Source organism: Phyllostomus discolor, chromosome 2 (genome assembly GCF_004126475.2).
Source record: "Phyllostomus discolor isolate MPI-MPIP mPhyDis1 chromosome 2, mPhyDis1.pri.v3, whole genome shotgun sequence".
NCBI lineage: Eukaryota > Metazoa > Chordata > Mammalia > Chiroptera > Phyllostomidae > Phyllostomus > Phyllostomus discolor.
In genome coordinates, this window is record NC_040904.2 from 98,732,038 (window position 1) to 98,744,392 (window position 12,355).

The following is a 12,355-nucleotide window of genomic DNA, read 5'->3' on the forward strand; positions in this document are numbered from 1 at the left end:
CCAAATCACTGCCACTACTCAAATCCCTGCCAAGGTCCCACCTTCCTTCCAAATGAAGGGCTTTCCAAGCCCTGAGTTCCATCCCTTCCTGTCCTATGACCAACCAGCTGTGTCCCTTTGGCCAGCCCTGCTGCACCCACTGCCCATAATAAGAAAGGAACAGAAGACAATATAGAGAACAAAACTGCAATGTGACCCAGGAAACCAGAGACAGAGACACCGGCCACAGCCTGGAGCTGGTTATACAAGGCGGATGTACAGAGGAAGAGCAGGAGAGAGGCACAGAAGGATGAAGAAGAGAGGGAACAGGAGGGCTCGGTCTCCTTTTTGTTTTTAAGATGTTTAGGACTACAGATACTGAAATAAACATACCTGTAGGCCTCACACAATAGTAAAAAACAAGATTGAGCACCCAAAGCTTATTTATATTTTACTGCAGAGGTATTTTTGATGTATTATTAGTTAATATGTAATTTGTAAACTGCTAATTCATATCCTACATGTACAAAATCATTTTACAAAAATGCTTTAAAAAACCAGTAGATAATGTATTTCCTACTGGGGTCATACTGAAAGGAGCATCCAGCCAGCGACACCACACAGTATGAGCAGCAGCAGCAGCCAGCACAATCCTGGCTGCCTCTCTGTCCGACAGTCCTCCCACCACCTCTTAAGTTCCCAAGTTCACTGCATCTTGGTTCTTCACCTTTCTCGCCTCTCCTGCCGCTGACTTCTCACGTGGGACCTGCCTCTTCACAGATGACCATGCAGGATATATGAGTCAAGCAAATACATCGTCGTACCTTTCTCCCTCCATCCAGAACAAGTCTCGTTTTCTGACATTCAGCAATCTTATTTCCTGTGGCCTTTTTTATCCCACAATGTATCACTTCAGAGTTAAATAAATCTCCTTTAATTAGCATTCTCAAGTAGCCTACGTGATATCCTTTGAGTCTTCCTTTTACACTTAGTCCTTCAAGTATCTATATTACAATATTTTAACCTTCATAATCAAAATAACTAAGAAAGCTCATTCCATCTCCCCAGGAGCTCTACTAAGAAAATACAAAAAGGAAAAATTCAGCTTGATAATTAGCTGCACCAAGTTCTTACTGTGTGCTACTAGGGCAAGACTGCAGGCCAAAATTATTGCAATCAAATCTTCAGTTCTTCCCAACATCACCAGACAATATGGGGTCAGGGGCCAGACCAGAAATCCACTGTGATGTTGACATATAAAGGATTGTAATCCACAGACAGTAATTTATAAACACAACTGTTCAACCCATCTGTTTTCCAGACCCGTGACACCTGATGTAAGAGCTTCATCCTAAAGATAAAAAGAACAAATGTGAATGGTAAGACAAAAGTTAACTTGTATTTCCATTGCTTTTTGTCTTGCCACAAAATTTAACAAAAGCACCTTGGTAAATTATTACACCTGTTGGGTTTTCTACTGCAGAAAAGTTTATTTTCCCATCTAAGGTAGACAACAATGACAGCCATGTGTTCATGTGTTGAGCCCCAAGTGAGGCCCTGGAGACCAATGATGAAAAGTGTCGTATAATAATGACACTTGCATTCAGGGAGCCCCAGTCTACAGGACAGAAGGACATGCAGGTAACACTGACACAATGTGAAATGTGCCATCCACTGCTGACAGGTCCTTGGACAAGCTTCAGGGGATCTATGAATCCTCCAATGTTGTTGGGGAAATCGTGTCTGTACGCAGGCAAGGTACCTGGCTTTCCTGAAAGTTTCAAAGAAAGTTAGAATGTAGGTACAGAAGGATGAGTTAAGGGCACCTAACTCCATAATGGAGTCTGGACAATGGTCGGGGAAAAGGAAAATTTGACTTGAGGCCTAAAAGAGAAGAAATGCACCAAGTGAAGAAGGTGAGGGGAAGGATACAGAGGAAGAGAAGCCACCCCGTGCAAGGGGCATGGACACACAAACCAACAGAATGCACTTGAAGAAGAATACATAATTGCGTGGTTGCAGCCCTGGAATGTGGGAAGAGTGGGTGGGTGGTGGTCTGAGCTGGTCTCTGAGAGCCTAGCAGTGAAAAACAATCCACGTCAGTAGCAGTAACAATGTGGGTGGAGATCAGAAGCATAATGTTGACCTAAATAAAATCAGAGGAAAATAATACAGCATGATTTCATTTACATAAAATTGAAAGACATGCAAACTAAACAACCTTTTGTATAGGGATACAACTATGTGGGAAAACAAGAAAACTGAGAAACAGCACAAATAATTATCACAAAAATTCAGAAAATTGTCATCTCTGGCCATGGGGGTGGGACAGACATGAAATTAGGGAGGGCCACACAGGTAACAGGCATGAATTGGGAGGGGACACCACCTATGTTCATGATATCAAGAATCTTCAGATTTTTCATACAATTTAAAAATATTCCTTTTATCTACTCAATAATATTTTTTTATTTAAAAAGAAAAATGCATACCTATGGACAGAAACTAGTAAGACACATGGAAAAAAGAAATAGCTATTTTGTGAAAGTGGTAGATTCTAACAAAAGGACTAAATGCCTTTTAATATTGTTTAAAATATAGACTCTATAATAAAGCCCTGTAAAATTGAGCTAAAAGCCTCCTAAAACTGTTTTAAAATGTACTCTAACAAAAGGGCCAAAAGCCCTTTAATGCTGTTTTAAAAGTTAGGAGGGGAAAAACACAATAAAGAATATAGATTCTTCAGTCTTAGTCCCATAAAGAACTGGCTTATTTGTCAGCATTCCCTGCTGAAAGGGCTGTTTCCTGGGGCAGAAGCACAGGATGAGCCTAGAACAGCTCATCTCACCGGAGCACAGGGAAGGAAGCTCTCAAAACTAGTGTCATTATGTCAGAGGATCCAGGAGTCAACATGAAGAAGACGCCATTTGCCAAAGACAAAGCAAGCTGAGCATTGAGAAGAATATTAACTCCATCCTGAAGGATGCCAGGGAACATCAACTCATCATTTTGAAAAGTGAAAAACCAATGCTGATTCTTTCCCTTTATTCTGCCTTTGCTATATGAACTGTACCCCAGGGCACTCAAACAGATGTAGAGGGCAAGTCCTTCTTTGTAGAAAGATCAATCTAATGATGCAGAAGGAATAATACACTATCAGAATTTTGTAATTCCTAACTGAGTCATAAATTTAGGCAGCAATCAGCAATGGCAATGGCTGCTAAAATGATTAGGTAAAAAGCTGATGGGAAACCTCACAATGAGAAGACAGGGCAGACAAAGCCTGAACCCACAGACCCTGTTATCACAAACACACAACCAGACATCCCGTCCTGTTGTGGCACTAGAGCAGGTACATGGCATCATCCATGAAGTGTTCTTGCCCTGAAATAGTACTGAGTCTGTCAAGCCTCAAGATCTAACTCCAGTTCACAAGGAAACACTGAGATCACGGGCACATACTAAGTTTTACCACTGGAATACAGCTGGCAAAATCCCCAATGCAGGAAATTCCATCAGACAAATGACTTGGTTTGTTCAACAAATAAATTGCAATGGAAAAAAAAAAAGAGGGGAGAGGGAATCTGCAGACTAAAAGAGATTTCAGAGAGATCCAAATGCAACATGTGGATGGAACTTGTCTGGGTCCTAATTGGAATAGAGCCAAGGTTTTTTGTTTTGTTTTGTTTTTGTTCTTTGGGGGAAGGATTTATGAGATAATCAGGGAAGTCTAAACACTGACTGGATAATTTGATGATATTAAAAAAGTATTATTAATTTTATTTTAGGTATGATAATGGTATAGTGGTTCTTTTCTAAAAATTTCTTATATTTTAAGGATACATACGGAAGTATTTACACATGAGATGCTGTGATATCTAGGGTCTGCTTCTACATAATCCAGTGGAGGAGGAAAAAAATGTGGGAGAAAGAAGAGAGGCAGGTGTGGGGTACGTGAGGGTGCGATATGCCATTGCCTCTACTTCTGTGTCAGTTTGAAGATTATCTCAATAAAAACTCTGAACAAAATAAACAGGCTCATCTGATCAGACTCAGCGGTTCCCTTATTGGCAGAAGAGGCTAAGCAGGTACAGCCACCAGGCATGTGAAGCCAGGACTTACCGTTCTCCATTCACCTCGTTGCCTTGGTCTCTAGTGTGGAAGATCATTGTATATTTACCCACATCAGGCATTGGCCGGATTATTTTCATTCTGTGAAGCTCAACCCTAGAAAAATAACAGAGGTGTTTTTTTTTTAATTCCATCCTACTTATCTACCACTAGGCACTCAAAAAGAATCATTTCCAAAATGTACACATGTGCACACACACAGAGACACAAACAGTTTGATTATTTGGGTATTAAAAAGAGAATTTTCTTATAACGTTGGGTCTCAGGCAGTAAGTCCATAAAAAAAATCGTATTTAACATTTACTCCTGTGGTAAAAAGGAGGTATGTCGACTCATAGTTTGTCATTTTCCAAAACAACTTAGAAAATACACGTTTTAAAACATCATGACACAAGGTATATAAATGTCTAATCTCAATGTTCAACACCTGAAATTTATATAATATTGTATATGTCAACTATCATTGAAAAATAAATTTTAAAAAATTACAATGAACAGAAGAATCAAGTCTCTTGTGATCCCTAGTTTACTTAGTTCTTCCTTCTTTAACAAAGAAAGTAACAATCTTTTAAAGTCACAAGCTTTAAAGACCATGAGCCTAGGTTCGAATCTAGATTTTGTTATTTTCAACCTTGGTAAGTCAGTTCATTGTTCCGGGCCTTGGTTTCCCATGTATAAAATGCCAGCGGTGTCCTGGCGCTGGTCAGGCACAAACGAGGAAGTCCGCAAGGTACACACTTTGCAAACTATAGTGTAATGTATATGTGCAAAGAGGGGCAGTTCCTGCTGCACAAGTAAGTAAATATTTAGTGAATAAACCTCATCCAACTTTTATATTAAAATCATTTAGTTATCAGTAGTTAGTCAAGAACCACTCTGAAGGCCCTGATGTTCTTGATAAACAAAAGCAAACCTTGGCACTCCCCTCAGCCTTGAAGCCAAGGAGCACAGGAAGAAAGACTGTTGATATAGGATCAGTGAAAAATTCTAACCTTCCCATGTAGGCCGTAATGTAGACTTTGGGAAGGTGATGGACATTGTTTACCTCTAGCCTTTGCTACTCTTGCCCTAAAATCTAGTTCTGTCTACTTCATAAGCCCTGGCCCCATTGGCTGGTGATGGGATGGGCCTTGAAGAGCTGTTGCCTGTCACATGGCCTTTCTTATGGAGACTTTGGTCAGGGAAATCCACTCTCCTCCTGCCACAAACATCCCAGGGACTCTCAGCCTACACATGGGAACAAGACCAGCAGGGAGCCCTGGATTCTTTATGCTGAAGGGAAAAGTTCTGGCAGTCACATATCTATTAATTCAAAACTGCAGCTAAGAAAGTTCCTTTCCAAGAAACAACAAACAGCAGGAGGAAGGGAGGGTCTCCTGATAGCCTGGAAGACCTTGTTACTACAAGTGTAAAGATACTGGCTCTTGAATCATTACTTATTTCTGATAGGTAGGGCTACCCATAACTACCTGGCCACAAAACCCAAATTCGGGGGAGGTTGCCAAGTGGGGAGGCCACATACAGTCCTTTTGAAGTCCTCAGAGCAGAAAACAGTCCAGGAGAATCTGAGGATAATGCTAGCAGCCTGGAGCCCAGCCTGGGAGTCAGGCCAGCAGCTACCCCCACAGTAGGTGGGGCTGGCTAATGCCTGATGGAGAGGACATCTTGGCCTGCTTCAGGGTGTGCAGATCCTCACAGGCTGTTGGCACTCCCTGCTCTGGGCACTGTGAACTGTGCAGGATTCCCCAGGGTCTGGGAGAAAGCATAGGCTTGTACTGGGCCCTCTGGCCACTGTCCTCAAACTGTACCTCTGTGGACCTTCCACAATTTGGGACTTTTCATTCACTGGTGAGACCCTTCTCAGTAATCAATGCCCATTGACAAGTCCACAGAGACCTCCATCAACACCTGTGGACCCCTAACACTCACAAGCCAGAAACAGGTCACCTGCCACCGCCTCCACACTGCCAGTGGTAAAGAGCAATTTGGGTCATCTTGCCTGCCTTCTGCACCTGCCTCCCTGTAAGCCCGAAGCCTCCTGCCCTGCTGGGCTGGCATCTGCAGATGATATAAAACGTAGGTTTCCAGAGCCATCACTGATAGCAAAGCCCTGTGAAGGGGACCTGTCTCTGTTGTTCACCTGAGTCTGAGGTCATCGTCTTCGCCTCCCCATCCCCAGTAGTTGTTAGAGAATCCATTCACCTTGAAAAATTGCTCTCTTCTTAGGGCAGTAACACCCCCAAAATATCCGCTGTAACGTAACCTGGAGCAGAAGAGAGGAGAGAACAAGAACATCAGCACAGCCTCTTTGTTCTCCACAGACACTTGAGAAGTCTCTGATTCCAGGCTGACATTCTAGGAACACGGTGAAGACCATGCACTCCACCCAGCCATTCCTGCTGGGCAGCTACCTCCCAACATTCCTGGCCTGCCCTATTGCCCTCCATTCCTCTGCTGAGACAAGGGCTCACATACCTTCACTAAGCAAGGTGCCACCCACCTGTTATTGTTAGTGTTCAATGTTTGCGTGCAGTGGTCTAAAGAGGTACCTGTAAGTGTGCACCATAACATCAGCTGTGAATGGCAGATTTCATCTCATGTGCCAATCCAATGCAGTCATAGCTATCAGAGGCACTGGGTTAAGAAGGATTCTGAGGTTGCACCCAGGTTCCGCACAAATAAGTGTCATAGAGAATATACTGGGGTTTTTTTTTACTTTCACTTTTTTTGGGGGGTGGGGAGGAGGTAAAGAGCAGAGACAGCTCCTGCACACACTTTGTATGCAAAGCTCCATACCAGAATCTATTTCTTAAAGAACTCAATACATTTCAACAAACCTGATGTTTCTGGCTTGCGCAATTAGGTAGATGATTGTACCTTTCACAAAAATAGAGTATACAAAACAATAACTGGGTTTTGAAAGGAAGACAGTAAATTTTGGCTAAGTGAAATCTGAGATACCCCTGGTACTTTTGCTGGTGGTCAGAAGGATATGGGGTCCAAGCTCAAAAGGGAAGAGAGGCTGAAAACAGGGCTTTGCAAATAGGATATTCCAAGGTAGTCCTTGGAGGGCGGCAGCAGAACTGCACTGCCCAAGGACAGTATAGGAGGTGAGGAGAGGACAGAGGGTGGAGCCAGGAGGATAGCCATAGGGAAAGTGGGGAAGAGAAGAGATCAAGCAGAACCAGTTGGATGGCACCTTCCAGCCACATGAGACACTTATGATTGCTGATTGGCCAACTGGCTAATCTGAGAAATAAAGATACCCTTGAAGATAACACTGTACCAATTCAGAAATGCAAATGAAGGCAGCTATTAGCTTGGATGTTACTGAATAAAACTTTAATTAACTTCAGTTCAAAGTACTTACTCCAAGACTTATGAAATATTTCTGACTCTCCAGATAAGAAGAAAAACCAAAAGGAGGGGGTGGGGTTGGGAGTAAAAAGGAGAAAACTGTACTTGAAAAATGATTAAAATAAAATAAAATAAAATAAAAACAAAAGGAGAGGGCAATAAACACATAGACAATTGCCATCCAACAGTTGGAGTCAGAAGAGGTCATTTGTAGTTCAACTGTGTTTCTGTGTTCTGAGTACAGATGGGAGGACCCTGTTTAAGCCATTATGGAGACAGATTTACTTATATATCCTCAACCTAAAATTCTAAAAAATGGTGTTATTATAACCTAAAACAAATGAAAGGAAATAAATTGCTCAGAAGGCAGCTATTCCTGCCTGAGACAGTGACCTGCTGCCACAGGTATTGGACTCTGACTGGTCTTAACTACCTAAAGACCAGTACCTCCATCAGGACAGAGTAGAACCACTAACCAGGAATAACGTGTCGAGCACCACAGAAGGGTCACCAGGAGAGAAGAGCACTGATGATCTGATGGTGATCTATTAAGTAACCACTATCCACTGTGAGCAAGGCAACTCGCTACACACTATAATCCCTGCACCTTGCCCTCAAAGAGCTTATAGTCTAATGAGGTGAGCATTGTCAGGGTTCTGAGGAATGAGAGGCCACATCAGAGGATTCAGATAGGCAAAAAAATGGGGACCTTGAGGTGGCCAGAATTACATGAGAAAAAGGAAAAAGAAAAGTGTAGACTGTCTGACCAGCACCTGCAGACCAGTTTCAGTGCAGTGGCAAGTGCAGAAGGTGGCCAGCCTGAAAGAAAGGTTTAGAAACTCCATTTCAGGCCTGTCCTGTCTGGCTCAGTTGGTGGGTCGTTGTCCTGCAAAACAAAAGGTTGCCAGTTCGATTCCCAGTCAGGACACGTCTGAGTTTCAGGCCAGGTCCCGCAGCTGGGGGACATGCAGGAGGCAACCAATCAATATTTCTCTCACACATCAATGTTTCTCTCCCTCTCTTTTTCTCTCCTTTCCCCCTCTCTAAAAATAAATAAATAAATAAATATTTTTTAAAAAAGAACTCCATTTTCCAGTAGCCTTTGGGTGCAAATGTCTGTGTGTTTATTGATCTTTGCTTTGGTTTTTCTTCTTATCTGGAAACACACAACTATTTAATTGGTTCTGTAACAGTTATATCTATATTTAAAACTGTAAGATTGGGAAAATGTAGTCCTAAAGTAACAGTAGAATCCTTGTACAAAGCAGGCAGGTACCAAAGAAATGACTGGCAGTAATATTTGCCACAGGCAGATCCAGAGCTTTATCGCTGACTCATAGCCAGTGAGATAAACAAGATTTATTTCTGGCTTCATCAGAATCCGAGACATTTCGGTCAAGTTATTTTAACTTCTTTTTTCTGCATGTGTGTAAAGTGGAAACATTTCTTTATTTTTTAATGTTTTTTATTTTAATTATATTTTACAGATCATGCTATTACAATTGTCCCAATTTTTCCCCACTCTACCCAGCACCCCCACTCCCTCAGGCAATCCCCCCACCATTGTTCATGTCCATGGGTCATGTGTATAAGTTCTTTGGCTACTCCATTTCCTATACTGTATTTTACATCCCCGTGGCTATTCTATAACTACCTATTTGTACTTCTTAATCCCCTCACCTCTTCACCCATTCTTCCCACACTCCCCTCCCATCTGGAAACCATCACAATGCTCTTCATATCCATGATTCTGTCTCTGTTCCTCTTGTTTCCTTAGTTTGTTTTTTATTTTTATTTTTCTTAAAGATTTTATTTATTTATTTTTAGAGAGAGGAAGGGAGGGAGAAAGAAAGGGAGAGAAACATCAATGTGTGATTGCCTTACATACTCCTGACTTGGGACCTGGCCTACAACCCAGCCATGTGCCCTGACAGGGAATTGAACCAGTGACCCTTTGGTTCACAGGCTGGCACTCAATCTACTAAACCACACCTTCCAGGGCTAGTTTGTTTTTTAGATTCAATTGTTGATAGATATGTATTTTTGCCACTTTATTGTTCATAGTCCTCTTTTTCTTAATTAAGCCCCTTTAACATTTCATATAATAATGGTTTGGTGATGAACAACTTTAGTTTTTTCTTGTCTGGGAAGCTTTTTATCTGCCTTTCAATTCTAATTGATAGCTTTGCTGGGTATAGCAATCTTGACTGTAGGCCCCTGCTTTTCATGACTTTGAATATTTCTTGCCAATCTCTTGTAGCCTGCAAAGTTTCTTTTGAGAAATCAGCTGACAGTCTTATGGGAACTCCCCAGTAAGTAACTAACTGCTTTTCTCTTGTTGCTTTTAAGATTCTCTCTTTATCGTTAACCTTTGGCATTTTAATTATGATGTATCTTGGAGTGGGCTTCTTTACATTAACCTTGTTTGAGACTCTCTGTGCTTCCTGGACTTGCATATCTATTTCCTTCACCAAATTAGGGAAGTTTTCTTTCATTCTTCTTTCAAATCGATTTCCAATGTCTTGCTCTTTCTCTTCTCCTTCTGGCAATCCTATGACATGAATGCTGGACCCCTTGAAGTTGTCCCAGGGGCTACTTATACCATCCTCATTGTTTTGGATTCTTTTTTCTTCTTCTTGTTCTAATTGGCTGTTTTTTGCTTCCTTATGTCCCAAATCATTGATTTGTTTCTTAGCTTCATCCACTCTACTGTTGTTTCCCTGTAAATTGTTCTTTATTTCAACTAGTGAAGCCTTTGTTTCTGATTGGATCTTTTTTATTTTGCTGATATCCTCACTAAGTTCCCTGAGCATCCTTATAACCAGTATTTTGAACTCTGCATCTGATAGCTTGCTTATCTCTATTTTGTTTAGCTCTTTTTTCTGGAGTTTTGATCTATTCTTTAATTTGGGCTATGTTTCTTTGTCTCCTCTTTTTAGCAGCCTCTCTGTGTTTGTTTCTATGTATTAGGTAGAGCTGCTTCAATTCCATGTCTTGGTAGTGTGGTCTAATGTAGTAGGTATCCAATAAGGTCTTGCGGCAAAGCCTTCCCTAACATGTACCCATATATCATGTATCAAGTACCCAAGCTGGGTGCTTGAGGTGCACCCTTCGAACGGGGGTGGGCTGAGTACACCCTCTTCTTGTGGTTGAGCCTTGCTTGCTGTTGGCAGGTCAATGGGAGGAATTTTCCCAGGCCAGTCAGGTGCAAGGACTAACTATGACCACTGACCACCAACCTCTGTCTTCTGTGGAGGATCAGATGTGCAAGGGCAGGGTGGTGGTGTTCTGATGTGGTCTGTAGCTGCCCACTGGCTCTAGGGTTTCCTGGGTGGTGCAGGGCAAGGTCAGCCCCCACCTGTGTTTTACCCCAGGCCACCGTGTCTAAGCTATGAAGCAATCTGAGACGGCTGCTACTTGTGCTGGGATTGGAGCTTCCCAGGCAAAGCCAAGCTGTTAATCTAGGCTGCCTACTGCTAGTGCTGGGCCTGGAGCTCACTGAGGCCAGCTGTTGCTTGTTTGAGAGGATTTAGGAAGTTGTGAAGCATGAACTAAGACCAGTCATTCACATAGAAAAGCAGCTTGGGTAGACATGTAAGTTGGCTGGGGCGGAGTCTCTGGGGATCCCCAAGTTTATCTCCCATCAGGGTTAGCCAGGTTGATGAAGTCTCAGATATGGCACCAGCCTACTGGCTCTGTGGGGGGAGGGTTTAGGAAAGGGACTATGGCCCCTATTTGCCTTGATGCCAGCCACTTCAGTTCCTCCCTGTATGTCACTGCTGCCTTTCAAGCTGCTACCCCAGTGAAGAAGCTCAGAGGGAGTACGTCTGAGCAGGTGAGTCTATATGTAGGTTTTTTAAGAGGAATTCCTTGGGCCTCTAGAAGTTTCTTCCACCAACTCAATCCCCACTGGTTTTTGCAACCAGAAGTTGTGGGGACCTATCTTCCTGGCATGGGAGTCCTGGGATGGGGGCCCTGGTATGGGGCTGGCACTCCTCACTCCTGAGTTATCCCTCCTAAATTTTTATCCACTACACATGGATGTGGGACCAGCCCATTCCACATCTTCACCCTTCCAACCAGTCTGGATGGACGTGGTTTCTTAATTGCATAGTTCTCAGGTTTCTATTCAACTCGATTTCTGACAGTTCTGAGTGACAGTTGTTCTATATTTTAGTTGTAATTTTGATGTGGTTGTGGGAGGAGGTGAGCCATGTCTGCTTACGCCGCCATCCTGTCTGGGAATCCTCAAAAGCATTTCTTGAACTTATCATACTCATGGGGCCACTGTGACAATGAATAAAAGCCCTTGCTGATTTAAGTTCTATGCCACAGTGACACACAGTTACCAGCAGGGAGCAGACACTTAGCTGTCTGCTACCACTGCTGCCAGCTATGGAAGGGTCTGCCCAAAGCATCAAAGGAAGTGGGGGGCAATGAGGGGAGGGGAATATCATTACTTATGCATGCCTCTTCCTGGCCATAGTAGATGAGGTAATTTACATGACACATACACAAAGTAAAAAAATATATAAATGACAAATGAGGTCCAGAGGAAAACTTAAATCAGAAAAGAAGATTAAATTGAGAAATGTATTAGAATTCTGATCTGCAAATAAGATTCTTTTCAGCTTTAAAAAAAAGGCTACAGATTTGGCTCAGAGCTTCTTACATCCAGAAGAAAAGAGAGGACACATTCAATCACCTAATTCACATTAAGAAAACCTGCCAGTTATTTAGGGAAGACAAAGGCTTCAGATAGGTGGTTTAAAAGAAATATCTGATCAGTTACAATACCAAGTTAAAACAGTAAGATTCAAACAAGGGCTGTGTTTAGAGTAGCTTCTGATGACATCTATGATTGTGATATCAAAGTTTTATTCAAAGT

The 12,355-nt window shown here is 42.3% G+C and overlaps 1 protein-coding gene across 3 annotated transcripts in view; it reads right to left on the bottom strand.

Moving 5' to 3' along the window:
• Positions 1 to 148: 148 nt before the first annotated feature.
• Positions 149 to 12,355, bottom strand: part of B4GALT4 (beta-1,4-galactosyltransferase 4) — a 37,342-nt gene continuing 25,135 nt past the window's right edge. For all 3 annotated transcript variants that reach the window (XM_028505150.2, XM_036018127.1, XM_036018128.1), the window contains 3 exons: positions 6,251 to 6,373; positions 4,102 to 4,206; positions 149 to 1,330 (listed from right to left, as the gene is read on the bottom strand). In XM_028505150.2, coding sequence (XP_028360951.1) covers positions 1,198 to 1,330; positions 4,102 to 4,206; positions 6,251 to 6,373 — 361 coding nt within the window. In that variant the 3' untranslated portion in view covers positions 149 to 1,197. The remainder of the gene's footprint in view (positions 1,331 to 4,101; positions 4,207 to 6,250; positions 6,374 to 12,355) is intronic.